Here is a 20,520-nt window from a genome sequence, read left to right on the forward strand (position 1 = left end):
ATGATCTACCATTTGAGAACAGGAAGTAGAACAGGATATATGTGAGCTTCAATTCAAATACAGTAAAACGGCTCTTACCCGACCGCCGTACTGTAGGATGGGAGCAGGAAGGACTCTTCCAGTCACCTCGGCCATGTCGTCCTTCACCTTGATTCCAAACTCTTGAATGTAGGGATCTAGATTGAAGTTAGCGTTCTTCATCTGAGCAGTAAAAAAAAAAGAAAAGAAAAAAAGATAGAAGATTATGAAAATGTCTCTCAAACATGAAACACCATTCAAACCCATTTACTTCCAGAATTTGATTAATTACTGACTGAAACAGGATGGACGAGAATGAGAAAAAAATCTCTCCATTTTATAAGAATTGATCTGTAAATTGTGCATTACTTTGAGAAAGCTGTGGTCATGTCATATATTTAATCCAGAATATACTTTACAGATGCTTTTCATACATTAACATTTTTCACATTACAAATTTCAAATGTGGTGAATATGTATCTTTGGTTAAAACTGTGGTTCATTTGATTGAAAAATTGAATAGCAAATGCATAAATATCAAGATTTTTTTTGCATACACTACCAGTCAAAAGCTTTTGGACAGTAAGATTTGTAATGCTTTTAAAGAAGTCTCTCCTGCTCACCAAGTCATTTATTCTATCTAAAATACAGCAAAAGCTGTAATATTGTGAAATATTTTTACTATTTAAAAAAAACTGATTTCTATCTATATTTTAAAATGTAATTTATTCCTGTGATGCAAAGCTGAATTTTCCGCATCTTTACTCCATTCACATGATCCTTCAGAAATCATTCTAATATGCTGATTTGCTGCTCAAGAAAAAAATATTATTACTTTTATCAATATTTAAAACGGCTGAGTATCTTTTTTTCCAAAGATTCTTTGATAAATAAATAGAAAGAAATATAAAGAGAAAGAAATTATAGAAATTAATACTTTTACTTGGGACGCTTTAAATTGATCAAAAGACATTATGATAAAGACATTTATAATGTTACAAAACATTTCTATTTCAAATAAAAGCTGTACTTCTGAACTTTCTATTCATAAGAAAAAAACGTAAAAAATTCTACTCGGCTGTTTTCAACATAATAATAAAAAAAGTTTTTTTTAAGCAGCAAATCAGAATATCAAAAAATGATTTCTGAAGCATAGTGTGACACTGAAGACTGGAGTAAAAATGCTAAAAATGCAACTTTGAAATCAGGAATAAATTAGAACAATATAAATAAGAAAACAGATATTTTATATAGCAAAAATATTTTAAAATATTACTGTACTTTGGATCAGATAAAGAGACTTCTTTAAAAACAAATCATACTATTCAAAACATCTGACTGGTAGTGTACATGCATAAATAGAGATGCTCAGAATTTTCCAGAATATTATTTTAAAGGATGCTGTTTTCTATAATGTTGTGATTTTTCAAATTTGACTATATATGTGACCCTGGACCACAAAACCAGTCATAAGCGTAAATTTGTCAAAATTGAGATTCTTACGTCATCTGAAAGCTGAGTAAATAAGCTTTCCATTGATATATTGTTTGTTAAAATAGGTCAATGTTTGTCTGAGATGCAACTATTTGAAAACCTGGAATCTGAGGGTGCAAAAAAATCTAAATATTGAGAAAATCGCCTTAAAAGTTGTCCAAATGAAGTTCTTAGCAATGCATATTATTAATCAAAAATCAAGTTTTTATATATTTATAGTAGAAAATTTATAAAATATCTTCATGGAACATGATCTTTACTTAATATGCTAATGATTTTTGGCATGAAAGAAAAATCGATAATTTTGACCCATACAATGTATTTTTGGCTATTGCTACAAATATACCTGTGCTACTTAAGACTGGTTTTGTGGTCCAGGGTCACATATATGTTGTAGAACTATTTGACTGAATGCATAGCTGTTCAGATGTACACATATCATCCAAAGGCTGATAAACATGCATTTATTTCTTTTTTACTGTATTTTCCAGCACTACATTATCCTATGGGTAAAAATACTCTGGCTAAGTATCCATGACAACATTGCACTAGCCAGTGCTCACTCTTTGTAAAAGCTGGCATGCTTCCCATGTGCACACTAGAGGTCAGCACTCACCAGTCTGCTGATCTCCTCCTGTCTGTCTGGAGCTGATCGCGCTGTGGCTTTGATCATGGTGGAGGTTTGATTATCTGTCAGTTTCTTGATGCACCGCTGCCCTGCTACAATATTGCACACCTACGAGAAGATCAAACCATATCAGAACAGAGAACGTCTTCTATGGCTGTTCTAACCATACAGATGACAGGACTGACCTCCAGGGGCAGGTAGGTGTGCTTCTGCTCCTGGCCCACCTGTAGGCAGGGCAGGTGGGGGTATTTGAGCTGCAGGTTGTACTTCTGTTTGAAGTATTGAGCCACGGTACATTCCACCGTCTGTCCGCTCTCAAGCTGCAGGGGAAACCTGGAGACAAGAGTGATAAGAAACGTATGCAGTCAAGCCCAAAAAGATTCATACCCCTAGCAAATTTTGACCGGAAACGAAACAGGCTTTTTCCCAAAAGATAAGACGATGTACAAAAGGCATCATTGTGGAAAAAAATATTTCTCAGCTTTTATTTACATTTGAACAAAAAGTGGCATGTCCAAAATTATTCACACCCTTTGCAAACTCACAGTCTATGGGGAAATCCAAAGTTCTATACCATTCCAAATAGTCCAAGCTGTTCCATCCTAATTACCCTGATTCATTGGGAACAGCTGCTTTAATCAACTCAACAGGTGAAAAACAGAAGCTCTCTGCTGTTGGTTTGTGGACAGTCATGGCTAAGACAAAGGAGCTCACTGAGGACCTGCGGCTGCGCATTGTGGCTGCTCACAAGTCAGGAAAGGGCTATAAGACCATATCTAAATGTTTTGAAGTTCCAGTGGCTACAGTGTAAAGTATTATTAAAAAATACAAGACGTTCCACACTGTGAAAAATCTCAGAGGATGTGGTCGGAAGCCAAAAGTGACACCTGTGCTGGCCAGGAGGATAGTGAGAGAGGTAAAAAAAGAATCAAGGATCACCACCAAGGCCATCCTGATGAATCTGGGCTCTGCTGGTGGCAACATCTCAAAGCAGCCCGCTTGGCCTTTGCAAATGCTCATTTGGGCAAAGAAGAAGACTTCTGGTCTTCTGTTTTATGGTCAGGTGAAACAAAAATTTAATTGTTTGGCCACAATGATGTAGCCTTCATTTGGCGTAAAAAAGGAGAAGCCTTCAACCCTAAGAACACCATCCCCACTGTCAAACATGGTGCTGGGATCCTAATGTTTTGGGGGTGTTTTTCAGCCGGTGGACCAGGGAACCTACTCACAGTAAACGGCACCATGAAAAAGGAGCAATACATCAACATTCTCAACAACAACATCAGGCAGTCTGCAGAGAAACTTGGCCTTGGGCACCAGTGGACATTTCAGCACGACAACGACCCAAAACACACAGCAAAAGTGGTGAAGAAATGGTTATCAGACAAAAACATTAATGTTTTGCAGTGGCCCAGCCAGAGTCCTGACTTAAATCCAATTGAGAATCTGTGGAGGGAGCTAAAGATCAGGGTGATGGCAAGAAGACCCTCCAACCTGAAAGAGCTGGAGCTCATCGCTAAAGATGAACGGGCAGAAATACCACTGGAGACATGCAAAAAGCTGCTCAGCAATTATAGGAAGCGTCTGATTGCTGTAATAGCCAATAAAGGCTTTTCTATTGATCATTGAGAAGGGTATGAATAATTTTGGAGATGCCACTTTTTGTTCAAATGTAAATAAAAGCTGAGAAATATTTTTTTGTCCACAATGATGCCTCTTGTACATCGTCTCATTATCTTTTGGGAGAAGCCTGTGTCATTTCCGGTCAAAAAAATAAAAGCAGAATAAAAGTAACTTTAAGTCAGAATTTGTCAGGGGTATGAATAATTTCGGGCTTGACTGTATATATGTAATATGTTTCTACTTAAAATTGAACAGTGGCTGTCATAAAAACTAGTTTTCATGACAGATTTATTCAAACATACATTAAATAATAAAAACAACATACATTCTTAAAAATAAAGGAAGAAACTATTTTGATTTTTTTTTTAAATCTAAAGAACCTTTTTTGACTAGAAAGAACCTTTTCTGCATTTGAAAGGTTCCATGGATGTTCAAGGTTCTTCATGGAACCATCAATGCCTATAAAGAACCTTTTTTAAGAGTGTAAGTAAAAAATATATTGAATTGAAAAGTTTTGGAAAATTTCAGGAAACTGTCCAAAAATTCCCCCCAAATTTTACATTTTCCAAACAAATTTGGAAAGTTTCCAAAATTGTTCAAAATTTTGCAGCCCAAAAAACAAACCATTAAAAAAGTGCTAATTAAACAAATCAATGACTTTAGCCCACCAAAAACTATTGTTTGGCCGAACTTGAAAACTCAAATGTTGAATATATTCAGTTGCCGAAAATTCATTACATATCAAAACTTAACAAACCAAGACTAATTACTGACTCAAAGAATAAACATCATGAAAAACAAAATATCTATGAATGTTAAAGACTTCAAAGAAAGTCTGGCATCACAACACTCACGTTTGGTGACTAGCAGGGCGACGTGTGACGTTACAGACGCGGTACTTTCTTTTCATTTGACCACAGTGCGTAACCTCCACCTTCAGACCTGACACCAACAAAACAAATGGTAACCAGCATTATTAAGCTTGTCATTTTTTTAAGGTTTTCAAAACAACAACAATTAAATCCAAAAATGAACAAATAAATCAATCAATCAAATACATTAACTATACTTAAAGCGTCCAATTTTCTGTTATGTTTTCATCATGCAGGCACTTTATTTTGCAGTTTCCTGCACCAGAAAACCAGCACCATTTCAGCAGCGTTAGGTAAATAAACTGGGCGCCACTTCCAGCCACAGCAGTAATTACAGTCTTCACTATAAGACTAAAATGAAAGGCCGCAACCACAATAACTCCTCTTGGAATGCATGAAGATTGTCAAAATTCAGGATTGCATCATTTGATTTCCAAATCGATGTCTGTGCAAAAGCATGATATCAAAATGACTCATTCGAATTACAAGAAATAACCATGGCCGGACGCTGAGATCATCCAATGACCTCACCTGAAACCTCATCCCAAACTATTAAGGGTGTAATGGTACACGCATTCGTACGGAAACGTTCGGTACACGTTTTTCTGTTTGCAATGCATGTGTAGCGAATGAATGCAGTGTTGTTTTAACCACTGGATGTGCACAACTTCTGTGTGTGGAAAGTTATTTGAAATTTAGTAGGACTGGGTAATATTGGCAAATGTACTTTAATAGACAATATTAATATTTATCACAATAATAATATTTACCATTAATGGGGAAGGAGATTTCCACATGTTTGGTGGACCTTGAGAATGAACAGAGACTTTTAATGTAAGACCTCTTAAAATCTGTTTTATTTTTCCCTCAAGTCTGTGTTCTGTGTTTTATTTTTTTGTCCTGTTTTATGTGATTTAATAGATTTTTTCCAACACAAATTGTGTCTAATGAAATTAATTAATAAAACTTTGACAATTTTAAAAGGTAAATAAGAAATGTGTAAATTAAAACATGGATGAAAAAATATATTTAAAATATTTTCTGACCGAAATATATATTTTGCTAAAATATTTTGCATCCAATGAAGACAAAAAATGCTTTTCTTACTTAGATTTTGTCTTTTTTCCAGCCAAAATTCTTAAATCAAGAAGGATTTTCTAGACGAGTAAAAATTATTTTCTTGTTTTCAGAAAAAAAAACAAGTCAAAATGAAGTGAGTTTTTGCTTAGAACAAGCTAAATAATCTGCCAATGGGGTAAGCTAAAAAATCTTATTTCAAACAGAAAACAAGATCATTTTTCTTACCCCATTGGCAGATTATTTGGCTTGTTCTAAGCAAAAACTCACTTAATTTTGACTTGTTTTTTCTGAAAACAAGACAATTTTTTATTAGTCTAGAAAATTCTTTTTGATTTAAGAATTTTTTTGATATTTTGGCTGGAAACAAGACAAAAAGTCCAAGTAAAAAAAAGCATTTTTTGCAGTGAATGTATTCCACTATTTACAACAGAAACATAAAACTGCAACAACGCACTCGAAACGATGAGTGTGTTGCAGCTGGTTGAAACAATAATAAAAGACCTTTTTTTATGTAAAGACAGAAATATAGTTCAGTAAAGCACTATTTAATAAAAAAATAAAAATGAACCAATTTTATGTTTGTTTTGTTTGTTCACAATTAAAAAGTAGCAACCTTTTAATGTAAGGCCTCATCAAATCTGTTTTATTTTTTCCCTCAAGTCTGTGTTCTGTGTTTTATGTGATTTAATATAATTTTTCCAACACAAATTGTGTCTAATGAAATTAATTAATACAAATTTTAAAAGGTATTCAAATGAAAAAATTTCAATAAAATATATTTTTACTTTTTTTTTGTTAAATAAGATGCTGCGCAACAGAACTATGTTAATTAAAACATGCCTGAAAAAATATATATAAAATATTTTCTGACTGAAATATATATTTTGCTAAAATATTTGGCATCCAATGATGGCAGAACTTCAAACACTGCAAAATATGCTTTTCTTGTTTCCAGCCAAAATATTTAAAAATTCTTAAATCAAGAAGGATTTTCTAGACTAATAAAAATTATTGTCCTGTTTTCAGAAACAAATATTTAAAATTAAGTGTGTTTTTGCTTGAAACAAGCAAAATAATCTGCCAGTGGGGTAAGAAAAATAATCTTGTTTTTTTTGCTTACCCCATTGGAAGATTATTTTGCTTGTTCTAAGCAAACACTCACTTAATTTTGACTTGTAAAAAACTATTTGATGAGTAAAAATGAACAGAAAAAACAAGTAAAAAATTTTAATTAGAACAACAGAAGAAAAATTTTTGCTTAGAACAATCAAAATAATCTGCCAATGGGATAAGCAAAAAAAATCTTATTTCAAACAGAAAACAAGATTATTTTTCTTACCCCATCGGCAGATTATTTAGCTTGTTTCAAGCAAAAACACATTTAATTTTGAGTATTTGTTCTGAAAACAAGACAATAATTTGTATTAGTCTAGAAAATCCTTCATGATTTACGAATTTTTAGATATTTTTGCTGGAAACAAGACAAAAAAATTGCAGTGAATCTATTCCACTATTTACAACAGAAACAGCTGGCTGAAACTATAATAAAAGACCTGTTTTATGTAAAGACAGAAATATAGTTCATTCAGTAAACCACTATTTAATTAAAAACAATAAAAACGAACCAACTTTATGTTTTGTTTTTCTCTGTTGTGCCTAAATTATACAGAAATTTGACTTGGTTAACCCCTGTAAAGTAGCTGAAGGTTAAAAACACTATGTTTTCTAATAAATATCAGCTGTTACCATCAGTGTTGTTTTTGACAACCATCTTAGATTTAGTCTTAGTCTTAGTCTTTTGGACTAAAATGCTTCTTAGTTTTAGTCAGATTTTAGTCACTTCTGTGATAGTTTTAGTCCAATTTTAGTCGACGAAAAGTCAAAAATGTTTTAGTCTAGTTTTAGTCGACGAAAAGTCAAAAAGGTTTTAGTCTAGTTTTAGTCAAAAAAAAGGGAAAAAAGTAGACTTTTAACAAATTAATGTAGGTCAGTTAGTATTTTGCTGTTGGGTAGTGTCACTTATAAGTTGTGAAAATAGCAGATCTATAGTTCAACACAATGTGAGCTTCCGGATCGACTATTTTCACCAATAATTACAATAATGAAGGAATTTAGAACATAAAAGACAAACAAGGATGGAATGGTAAAACGGCTTGCCATACTAGTATAGCAAAGAGTATTTAATGCTAAAATGGCTTGCCATAGCGTCAGATACTTTTTAAGTTTTAATTGGCATGCACAATAAGCGGAAATGTCATGCATTTTAAACGTCTGACGGACCACCCACTAACATTTTCGTCTATTCTCGTCTCGTCAACGAAAACTCACACACGTCTCGTCATGTTTTAGTCATCAACGAGCCATTTTTATCTCGTCATCGTCTCGTTATCGTCATGAAAAAAAGTGGCGTCAACAAAATGATTTCGTCATCGTCATCGTTGACGAAAACAACACTGGTTACCATGCAGTTTCCAAAAGTGTTCTTAGTAATGGTTGCCAGGGTATATTGTTTTGATTGTTAGAATGTTGCTAAGCTGTTCAGAAACCCACCTTTGATCTCCTTTGTGAAACGAACCCTTTGCGAGTCAGTAAGCGTCTTCGGCTGTTCGTCGATGTTACGGATGTCCAATACTTCACACATGAACTCGATGACAGGCTGAGCTTTATAAAAGGCTGTTGCAGATACTGAGAACAGCAGAAAAGGAGAGTTTTAATTCATACATCATGTATTTAAGCACAATAAGCAACCAAGAGATAAAAGAGGTCATGTCATACCGTCAATGTTCAGCATCATCTTCCACATGGCCGGCCGAACAGACTGATGGAAGCCGAACCACACCTCTCTGCCTCCACCCAGAGGATGATAGTAGCCTTCAGGAGGGGAAAAGAAGGAGCGTCCCACTGGAGTGTACCTGCAGACAGGATGGTCACGACAGTTAGGAGAGTTAAAGATATATTTACAGATAATGTACCCCCTTGTCATCCAAGATGGTCATGTCTTTCTTTCTCCTGTCGTAAAGAAATCAAGTTTTTAGAGGAAAACATTTCAGGATTTCTCTCCATATAATGGACTTCTATGGTGCCCCCAAATTTCAACTTGCAAAATGCAGTTTAAATGCAGCTTCAAGGGGCTCTAAATGAACCCAGCCAAGGATTAAAGGATAACTGTTGCCAAAATGCAACCTGGGCTGTTTTTTTACTGTAAACGAGACAAATATATATCTAAAAGCATAATTACGACAAACGAGCCGTTTTGAGATTGACCGTGATTTCGTTTTGTGGTCAGTGGCCGGTGAATGGGAGTACTAGGGGCATACATTTGAGCGCATCAAAATCGATATTTTTACAACACTAAGGCGGCTCGACACACCATGAAACTTTGCTCGAAGTAACTCCTGGGTCTCTACACATGAACTCCAGCATTGAGAACATTGTTTGTGTACACAGAGTTTACTAAAAAGAAAGGTTTTGAACAACTCACTTTCACTGTTTGGGTTTCCGCTCGCGGCCGTCTTGCCAGTCAAGAGGTGTCGATCTCCGAATGCGAATGAATGGACTCCATATGACGAAATGTTAGGCTTATATGAGGCTCTTTTTACAACAAGAAGTTTAATATTGTTTTTCACTTGCGACAAAACAACGAATTAGCCGTGCATTTATATGGAAATATGCTTTAGGAGCTATCCATCCTCGCATTCGGAGATCGACACCTCTTGACTGGCAAGACGGCCGCGAGCGGAAACCCAAACAGTGAAAGTGAGTTGTTCAAAACCTTTCTTTTTAGTAAACTCTGTGTACACAAACAATGTTCTCAATGCTGGAGTTCATGTGTAGAGACCCAGGCGATACTTCGGGCAAAGTGTCATGGTAGTTTCAAAAATGGCTCGTTTGTCGTAATTATGCTTTTCCATTAGGGATGCTCATATTGACCGTTTAACCGTTAACCGACAGTAAGAATTTTAACCGATTATTACTATCAGTTAAACGGTTTAAAAGGGTTTTTTTCTATTCCTTTTTTTTTTTTTTTTTTACGTTTGCTGCATGGTGAAAGAAATAATGCTATTTGTAAGTTATCTGTTTACTCAAGCGCGCGTGTCGACACATGCAGTGTGGCTGTACAGACATATTTCGCTTCACCTTTACTTAGTAAACTGATGTAGTATATGCAACTCAATGGCAAGAGGCGATATTGGATTATTAGAGAGAGAATCCGTGAGTGAATGTATTCAAATTCTGAATGAATTATAGTCTAGAAAGTGCGCAACAGGTGCTCCCATTACAATCACTGGATAGCTATCACTCATCCTAGAGTAATTCATCGCAATCTCATAAAGTTATTAAAAAGTAATAAAATAACCTTTACACTGCACAAGTAATCTCTTATTTATATAATGCCAACACTTTCTTTGTTTTAATAAGAGAGTTCGCGAAAGTGTAGAAATCAGTAAAACTGAAACCGGCACTTTGGTTGGTGAGTGGATTGCAACATAGCCTCCTCTGATTGGCCACTGATCATCAAATCAACATACATGTCTGTGATTGGCTATTGCTGAACGCTGTAAAACACACGCTCCTCCACACGCATATGACAGTGGATGGAAGTCCCGAACCGCAAATTGAAAGGGTTTTTGTGATGGTGTTTTTTTCGCGGATCTAAGAGTTAACAGGCAGCGGTCCTGCCTATCCGTACAGCATGTGGACATGTTAAAAACTAGGCACACTGAGGTATTGGCTGGCCTGCTATATATTTTTATGTCCGACGAGAAGAATAAGACCGGTACAGTTCTTCAAAGCGCATAAAAGGATTCAGTGTGTTTTAGTTTGTCATCTTAATTAGGTAGTAATTTAATTTATACATATTTAGTGTAGGCCTATTTATATTATTATTATTTTTTTTCATTCAGATTTTCTCTGTTCTCAGAACCGCTGCTGATGCGTGATAATTTGAGTATATGTCAATACAGTTTTTGTTGTTGCTCTGTATGCTGCTGTTTGCACGTTAAAATAAAACATTTGCTTGTATTTTTAATGTATCATCACAGATACTCGTGCATTCTATTTTTATTTTAAACTAATTTATTATTCAAATTTTATCAGTTAACGGTTAATGTTCGGATAACGAGCAGCGGTTGTCGGTCAGGGAAATTAACCGAAATGAGCATCCCTATTTTCCATATAAGTTTGTCTCGTTTACAGTAAACCCAGGTTGCATTTTGGCAACAGTTATCTTTTAAGGGTCTTATCTAGCAAAACAATCAGTTATTTTCTAAACAAACTGACAGTTTATATGCTTTTGACCCTCTAGCAGAGCTAGACAAGACACGCAATTGAGGTTAAAAAGTATTTACATTGTAATTATTTTTTAGAAAATAACTGTTTGTTTTGCTAGATAAGACCCTCCTCCCTCAGCTAGGATCATTTAGAGCCCTTTGAAGCTGCGTTTAAACTGCATTTTGGAAGTTCAAATTTAGGGGCACCATAGAAGTCCATTATATGGAGAGAAATACTGAAATGTTTTGCTAAAAAAAAAAAAAAAACACGATTTCTTTACGAATGAAGAAAGAAAGACATGAACATTTCGGACGACAAGGGGTTGAGTACATTATCTGTAAATGTTTGTTCTGGAAGTGAACTCCTTTAAGCATCAAAGCCAGAAATAAAATGAAGCGCAGCTAGAAGAAACTAAACTACAGGTATTTCGTATTGCATGGAGGGAAAGTACTTTCTCCTACAGAAATCCTTAAAAACTGCTAGATCTGACTACTTTGACTCTTTTAGAAAAAAAAAAAAACACAACCCTGGTGAAAAAAAACAGCTAAAACCAGCCTAGGCTGGTTGGCTGGTTTTAGCTGGTCATACCTGGAAGGCAGGCTGGTTTTAGAGGGGTTTTGGCCACTTTTCCAGCCTGGCCAGGCTGGTCTTAGCTGGTCAGGCTGGGAAACCACCAGCTAAAACCAGCCTGACCAGGCTGGGAGACCAGCTTAAACCAGCTAAGACCAGCCAACCAGCCTAGGCTGGTATTAGCTGTTTTTTTCAGCAGGGAAACCCAGGTATTTATTCAATACAGTGGCTAAATTAAAATAATGTAAAGCATCAACAGGTGTTGACTTTCCAAACAGCACAGCAGTAATGACTTTATTGCCCTACATCGCTGTTTTACCTTTTTTTGTGAAGGGCATTTGATCTTCTTTGTTTGTTCACTTTCTAAACACTGGGTCGGTACTTCTGCAGCGATGTAGGGTGATTTTGAAGTTGGAGGAGAAAACGAGATGGGAATTCTTTGACATAATGTCTTGAAACAGAATACACAGAGTTGCCACAGAGCTAGACAAGACGAGCATTTAAGGTTAAAAGGTATATAAATTTTCAATTTGTTTTGAAAATAACCAATCATTTTTCTAGATATCACACTTCTTCCTCATCTGAGATCATTTAGAGCCCTTTGAAGCTGGATTTAAACTGCATTTTGGAAGTTCAAACTTGGAAGTCCACAATATGGAGGGAAATCCTGAAATGTTTTTCCTAAAAAACAACTTCTCTACAAATGAAGAAAGACAGACATGAACATCTTGGATGTCAAGGGGGTGAGTAAATTATCTGTTAATTTTTGTTCTGAAAGTGAACTAATCCTTTAATTACAAACCAATCACGGATCTCCCTTTTCTGTCAAAATACTAGACAAATGGTATCTGTATGGATTTCCAGTCAGGCTTTAGATCGTATCATAGTACTCAGGCTGCTCTTATTAGAGTTACAAATGACCAGCTCTTATCATCAGATCATGGTTGTATCTCTCTATTAGTGCTACTGGATCTTGCTACTCGACACTATTGACCACAACATTCTGTTGAACAGACTAGAGAATTACGTCGGCATTCGTGGAAGTGTATTGGCATGGTTTAAATCATACTTATCTGATGCAGAGTTGCAAGAGTGCAAACAACGCCACACCGCTTCTCCAATTATTCTCGCATCTAAGTAATTTAATAAAACTAAAATAAAAATTAGAGTTTCAAGATTGATACATAGTGCATACATCGGCAGGATTTGTAATTGATGCTTTAAAAGAATTACTCCACTTTCAGCATAAAAATTCCCTGATAATGTACTCACCCCCAATGTCATCCAAAATATTCCTGTCTTTCTTTGTTCAGGCGCAAAGAAATTAAGCTTTTTGAGAGAAAAAAAATCCAGGATTTTTCTCTATATAGTGGACTTCAATGGTGCTCAACAGATTGAAGGTTAAAAATACAGTTTCAATGCAGCTTCAAAAGATTCTAAACAATCCCAGCCAAGGAATAAAGGACTTTAGTGAAACAATTTGTAATTTTCTTAATTTTTTTTTACATTTATTAAATTTTTAACCACAAATGCTCATCTTGTCTAGCTCTGAGATGCACATGCATACTCTTTGCAAGACAGCTAGGGTATGTCGAAATTTTTCTCATTTTATCCTCTCCTTCTCAACTTCAAAATTGTCCTTCAACGCTGTTTTACCTTTTTTTTTGTAAAGTGCATTTGACCTTCTTTGCTTGTTTGCTTTGTAAACACTGGGTTGGTACTTCTGCAGCGATGCAGGATGATTTTGAATTTGGAGGAAAAAATAAGATGGTAGTTTTTCGACATACCCTAACTGCCTTGAATCAGAATACACAGTGTTGCCACAGAGCTAGACAAGATGAGCATTTGAGGTTAAAATGTACATAAATTGTAAATTCTTTTAGAAAATAACCAATCGTTTTACTAGATAATACCCTTATTCCTTGGCTGGGATCGTTTAGAGCCCTTTGAAGCTGCATTTAAACTGCATTTTGGAAGTTCAAACTCTGGGGCACCGTAGAAGTCCACTACATGGAGAGAAATCCTGAAATGTTTACCACAAAAAAACATAATTTCTGTGCAACTAAAGAAAGACATCTTGGATGTCAAGGGGGTGAGTAAAATATCTGTAAATTTTTTCTTTGGAAGTGAACTTCTCTTTTAAGCCTCTCATTAAAAAAAAACGCAACTTGGCCCTATAATTTCTAGGTTTTCCATGACCACTTAGATCCAAGGGTGCAAACAACACCCCATCATTTCTTCAGTAATTCTCGCATTTAAATAATTGAAAAGTGCCATAGAATGGAAAACTGTATTCACCTTGGCATAGTTGAATAATAACAGTTGTGTACATGGACATGACATGTGTTTGCAAAAGACCACTGAAAAATAGGTCAATCCTAACATAACAGCGACTATTACGTAAGAGTCGTGATCATTAATAGTCACGCCCCCAACATTTGCATAGACCAATCATCAGACGTTCTGCAGATAGGCTATTGTGAAAAAAAAAACAAAGCGAGGACAATAGTGAAAATGGCAGATTACGGGAATAAATGTTATGTTCCAGGTTGTTCAGGGGATGTTAAGTGCAGAGATGGTTGGTGTCTGTACTCAGAAAGGGAAGGAAAACAATTAACATGGTCTAATAAAATAAGGCGAGCCACTAAAGGTATATGATTAGCTTTTTGCTAGCGGTAGCCTGTGACATTGCAGTACATAAGATTTCACTTACCACATAAACAGAGTAAGAAGAGATGACTGCATGGACTATGGCCAATGATTTAAAGATCCTGAGCATCACTAACAAGCATCTAAACTTGTAAAAATTTGTGGCAAGTACTGCCGCTGTAGTATAAAGTTATACAGAGCATGGCATTTACAATTCAAAAGTGAAAGTACAATGATGGTGCATTCAAAAAGTCAGTTTCTATGCCCCGCATATTAATAGCGGCTCCAGCTCCGAGATTAAATATATATTTTCCTCCATGTGCGAGCTACTGAAATGAGCCGCTCTGTGAAACAGCCAATCAGAGCAGAGCTCATCATTAATATTCATGAACATTCCAAATAAGGTAATAACAGACCATTTCATTCTAGGGACAAATCCTAGGGTTGTAAATGGACCGTTTCTGGAGAGTTTTTGCCCTTTCCTATGCCATATACCTTCGATGTAGATATCAGAGAACAATTTAAAATATTGTATCAATGCATTCTATGGCACCTTTAATAACACAAGTGAATTGTTAACCCCCTAATGTTTGTCTGTGACTTGCATACCTCATGGAGGCCAGGTGTCTCATGGCCACATCGAGGGCTTGGACAGAGTCCAGCGGGACCTGCAGACGTCCACTGACCAGCGTTTCCTGCAGCAGCCGCCATGAGACCTTGGCCAGCCAGCGTATAGACACTTTAAAGATGCGATCCTTCCCCTCACCAGGGATGGTCACCTCGAAATCAACCTACAACAGCAGATGACAGGCCCAGCATGAGAATAACTTACATTAATTACATTACATTACTTACACTGAAGGCTATGGATGCTCTGAAATGAATCACAGTTATAGTTACAGAACTGATTCATTGAAACGAATGAATGAATTGGAACTAATTGAAATGAAAACTTTAAATTAAACGATCAAAAATCATAAATGTGTCCCTGGACCACAAAACCAGTCATAAGTAGCACGGGTGTATTTGTAGCAATAGCCAACAATATATTGCATTGATTTTTCAGTAGGATATTAAGTAGAGCATGTACAATGAAGATATTTTCTAATGTAAATATATCAAAACTTAATTCTTCATTAGTAATATGCATTGCTAAGAACTTCATTTGAACATATTTATCCATATTTAGATTTTTTGCAACCTCAGATTCCAGATTTTTAAATAGTTGCATCTCAGCAAAATTTGGTCCTATCCTATCAAACCAGAGATCAATGGAAGCTTATTTATTTAGATTTTCAAATGGTGTATATGTATTGACCATTATGACTGGTTTTGTATGTTACATAAAATAACTGATCGTTTTGCTAGATAAGACTCTTAATCCTCGGCTGGGATCGTTTAGAGCCCTTTGAAGCTGCATTTAAACTGCATTTTGGAAGTTCAAATTTGGGGGCACCATAGAAGTCCATTATATGGAGAGAAATCCTGAAATCATTCATACCCCTTCATTTTTTTCACATTTTGTTTTGTTGCAGCATTATGTTAACCTACTTTAAATTACTTTTTTCCCACATCAATCTACATCTCACACACCATAATGACAAAGTACAAAACAGGTTTGGAACAACTTTGCAAATTTATTAGGAATAAAAACCTGAAAAGATCCCGTTGCATAAGTATTCATACCCTTTTCTGGGACACTTGAAATTTAGCTCAGGAGCATTCATATTGCTTCTAGATGTTACTACACTTGGAGTGGAGTTAAACTGTGGCAAATTCATTTGAATGAGTCTGATTTAGAAAGGCACACACCTCTCAGAAAAGGTCTAACAGCTGAAAATGCATATCAGAGCAAAAACCAAGATAACTGCCTGTAGAGCTCAGAGACAGACTTGCGTTAAGGTAATGATCTAGGGAAGAGTTCAGAAAAAAATCTGCTGCATTGAAGGTTCACATAAACATGTAGCCTCCATTATCCATATGGAAGACGATTGGAACAACTAGGACTCTAGAAAATGTCTGGTGAAAAGGTGAGGCAAAGAATGGCAGATAATTGTCAAATGCAGATGTGCAAAGCTTGTCACATCATACCCAAAAAGACTTGAGGCTGTAAAGGTGCTTCAACTATGTACTGAGTTAAGGGTATGAATACTTATGCAATGTACTTATTTCAGTGTTTTATTTTTAATAAATTTGTAAACTTTGCAAATCTGGTTTTTGCTTTGTCATCATTATGGTGTATGGAGTGTAAATTGATGTGGGGAAAAACTAATTTAAAGAAGTTTAACATAATGCTGCAACAAAATGTGAAAAAAAATGAAGGGGTATGAATACTTTTGCAGGGCACTGTGTATGAAATAATAGTCTGTGTATTGAATCTGGAAAAAGTTTGCATGTGGTAACTCTTTTACATACCTTTTCGCTGCCTATAGGTAATGCTAAAACTGTGTAGATATTCTTCTTCCCATCATACACCGGCTTTCTGTCACCGAAGAGCTGCGGTTTGAAATGTTGGACCATGTACTCCACAACCTCCCTGTGAAGAGCCACATTTAGGAGACCATTTTCAGCAAACCTGATCTAAACAGTATTTTGTGATCATGAATGGCTAACTAAACATAATGCCACATCAAGGCTCAATTACTCTGATGAAAATACAGTAAAAACTGAAAAATTGTGAAATATTTTTACTATTTAAAACTTTCCTTCTTCATACTATATCTAATCCATTTAAACTCATCCAAACTAACTTGCTAACCATGTAAACAACATGCTAGTAACATGCTAATCATGCAAGTAACATGTTAATCATGCTAGCAACATGCTAGCAACATGCTAATCATGCTAGAAACATGCTAGCAACTTGCTAATCATGCTAGAAACATGTTAGTGACTTGCTAATCATGCTAGTAACATGTTACCAACTTGCTAATCATGCTAGAAACATGTTAGTGACTTGCTAATCATGCTAGTAACATGTTACCAACTTGCTAATCATGCTAGTAACATGTTACCAACTTGCTAATCATGCTATAAACATGTTAGTGACTTGCTAATCATGCTAGTAACATGTTACCAACTTGCTAATCATGCTAGAAACATGTTAGTGACTTGCTAATCATGCTAGTAACATGTTACCAACTTGCTAATAATGCTAGAAACATGTTAGAAACATTCTAACGACTTGTTAATCATGCTAGCAACATGCTAATCATGCTAACAACATGCTTATTATGTTAAAAACATGCCTGCAACTTCATAATAATGTTAGAAACATTCTAACAACTTGCAAGTCATATTAAAACATATTAGCAACTTGCCAATCATGCTAGAAACAAGCTAGCAACTTGCTAATCACGCTAGAAACATGCTAGCGACTGACAATCATGCAATAAACACGCTACCAAACTTGCTAATCATGCTAGACACACTAGCAAATTGCTAATCATGCTAGAAACATGCTAACCATGCTAGAACGTGTTAGAAACATACTGGCAAACAATGCTATGCAAACAACTTGGTAATCATGTTAAAATCATGCTGACATGATAATCATGCTAGAAACGTTAAAAACATACTAGCAACTTGCTAATCATGCTAAAAACATGCTAGTAACTTGATAATCAAGCTAAAAACATGCTAGTAACTTGATAATCAAGCTAAAAACATGCTGGCAACTTGTTAATCATGCTAGAAACATGGTAACAACTTGCTAATCATGCTAAAACATGCAAGCAACTTGCTAATCATGTTAAAATCATGCTAGCAACTTAATAATCATGCTAGAATCATGCTGCCAACATGATAATCATGCTAGAAACATGCTAGCAACATGCTAATCATACTAGAAACATGGTAGCAACTTGCTAATAATGCTAAAACATGCAAGCAACTTGCTAATCATGTTAAAATCATGCTAGCAACTTAATAATCATGCTAGAATCATGCTGACAACATGATAATCATGCTAGAAACATGCTAGCAACATGCTAATCATACTAGCAACTTGATAATCATGCTAGACACACACTAGCAACTTGCTAATCATGTTAGAAACTTGTTCGCAACTTGCTTATCATGATTAAAACATGCTAGTAACATGCTAATCATGCTAAAACATGCAAGCAGCTTGGTAATCATGTTAAAATCATGTTAGCAACTTAATAATCATGCTAGAATCATGCTGACAGCATGATAATCATGCTAGTAATGTTAAAAACATTATAGCAACTTGCTAATCAAGCTAAAAACATGCTGGCAACTTGTTAATCATGTTAACAACATGCTTACTACACTTAAAACATGCTAGCAACTTGCTAATCATGCTAAAAACATGCTAGCAACATGCTAATCATGCTAGAAACATGCTAGCAACATACTAATCATGCTAAAACATGCAAGCAACTTGGTAATCATGTTAAAATCATGCTAGCAACTTAATAATCATGCTAGAACAATGCTAACAATTTACTAATCTTGCTAGCAACTTGCTTTCAAACTTTTTAAAAGTTTCTGGTCCAGCTTTCTCAAGCCAGAGTCAAAGTTTGTTATGACAAACTTTTTTTATTATTATATTAGGCTATATATAGTCACATTTTCAAATGTTTATTTTAATACTTGATTTTATTGTTAATATGAATTTATTAAACATACATTTCCAACCTGCATTTAATTAAACAAAAGAAAACACGAAACAGTATTTTATACACTTATGTATGTATATGTATGTATATGTATATGTATATGTATATGTATGTATTTGTATGAACTACTAATGATTAGCAATTTCACTGTGTAGGTAAAAAACTGCATTATTATACATTACTTGCATCCTTCTCTGCCTCAGAAAGTGTTTGATGTTTAAGGGGCTAATGGGATTGTAATGCTATTGCCTGTGCACAGAATTTGTCTCAAACGTGCCCATGCACTGACGACGGCACGATGACTTCACTTTTCACGCTCATCCTCACGCTCGTGCAGACGCGTCAAGAATAAACCAGGCTTAAGTTGTGTTTAACTCTAAAGCCAGACCGCTTAGTTGAAATAAAATACAGTTAAAGGATGAAGAGAATGGAAGCATTGTCTGTGCACGTCCACAGCCACATTTCACCCTAAAACCTATTCAGGGAAGGAGTGTGAGGAGGTTTCTTTTCTAGGTCATGTTTTATGTAATTGAGGTAAGTGAAATATTTTGGCCCTTATCACTGAGCCATGCAAATCTGCAGGGTTTGATTCTACTGACCCCGATGGTTTGAGAGGAATAGCTAATAATAGTAGAACCTTTATCTGAATTCATCTCGAGGAAAGATTATTATATAATCAGGTGAACGTGATTATTTGATCGCCTGATGCTTTGTGTTCTCTGTTAGCAAAGAAAAAATAGTCAGTCTGAATTGAAAAATGACAGTGTGAACGCAAAGTGGACTAAGTTTAAACTGGATCAAAAATATCATTTTTCATGTCATTCTACCTCTGATTCCAAATTCAGTGTGGAATTTTTTTTTTAATTAACTCTAATTTTCATTTTAGTAATTTTGCAATGTGCTTTTTATTAGTTTTTTCACATTTCTTTTTAGCCTTAATTTGTATTATTTTTAGTTTTAGTCATTTTAGTTCATTTTAAGTTCTTTTTTTTCATTTCAGTTACTAAAGCCACATTTCACATTTTTTGTTTTTTTAAATATACCCTTTTACATCTAATATTTTTTAGCTTCATTTCAATAAACAAAAACAAGACAGACAGACAATTATAACAGACTTTAAAATAAAGTGGAGCAAAAAAATGTTTTTCATTTAATTCTACCTTTCCAAATTCAATGTATAAAGAGGTTTAGGCATAAAAACAATAAGTGTAATACTAATTTAAATTGTTTTATATATATATATATATATATATATATATATATATATATATATATATATATATATATATTTAAAAGCTTTCTGTTTAATTTAATTGCATTTTTGTTTTTGTTTTTCTGAGCAAAAAATAAATATCATACATTTTTCTCTAATTTACAGAAGACACCCACTAAAATGTCATCCAGTTGTAACAAACTTTTCAGGCACATTTACAACAAAAATCTATTTATGACATATTAAAAGATGAATTACTTTCACTCCAAATGCTAATTAGTTCTAATTCCACATTTTTTAAATTTGCCACTATCCTAGGTTTTGCCCATTTGTAAGAATTTTTTACTCATTTAAAACCCAATATAATTTAATATGCTCCCTTATTCTTTTATAGAGTTTAATATGTACAAGTCAGAATAAGCATGTTGTTAGAATTTTTACCTAAATATTTTTGTTACA

At 34.9% G+C, this 20,520-nt stretch overlaps 1 protein-coding gene across 1 annotated transcript in view; it reads right to left on the reverse strand.

Moving 5' to 3' along the window:
- LOC141342115 (protein argonaute-1) overlaps positions 1-20,520 on the reverse strand; it is a 46,216-nt gene that overhangs the window by 15,334 nt on the left and 10,362 nt on the right. The window contains exons 3-10 of the mRNA XM_073846502.1: positions 16,621-16,741; positions 14,815-14,996; positions 8,491-8,627; positions 8,266-8,400; positions 4,618-4,705; positions 2,326-2,473; positions 2,129-2,248; positions 79-201 (exon numbers count right to left, since the gene is read on the reverse strand). Coding sequence (XP_073702603.1) covers positions 79-201; positions 2,129-2,248; positions 2,326-2,473; positions 4,618-4,705; positions 8,266-8,400; positions 8,491-8,627; positions 14,815-14,996; positions 16,621-16,741 — 1,054 coding nt within the window. The remainder of the gene's footprint in view (positions 1-78; positions 202-2,128; positions 2,249-2,325; positions 2,474-4,617; positions 4,706-8,265; positions 8,401-8,490; positions 8,628-14,814; positions 14,997-16,620; positions 16,742-20,520) is intronic.

This window comes from Garra rufa, chromosome 9 (genome assembly GCF_049309525.1).
Source record: "Garra rufa chromosome 9, GarRuf1.0, whole genome shotgun sequence".
Lineage (NCBI taxonomy): Eukaryota > Metazoa > Chordata > Actinopteri > Cypriniformes > Cyprinidae > Garra > Garra rufa.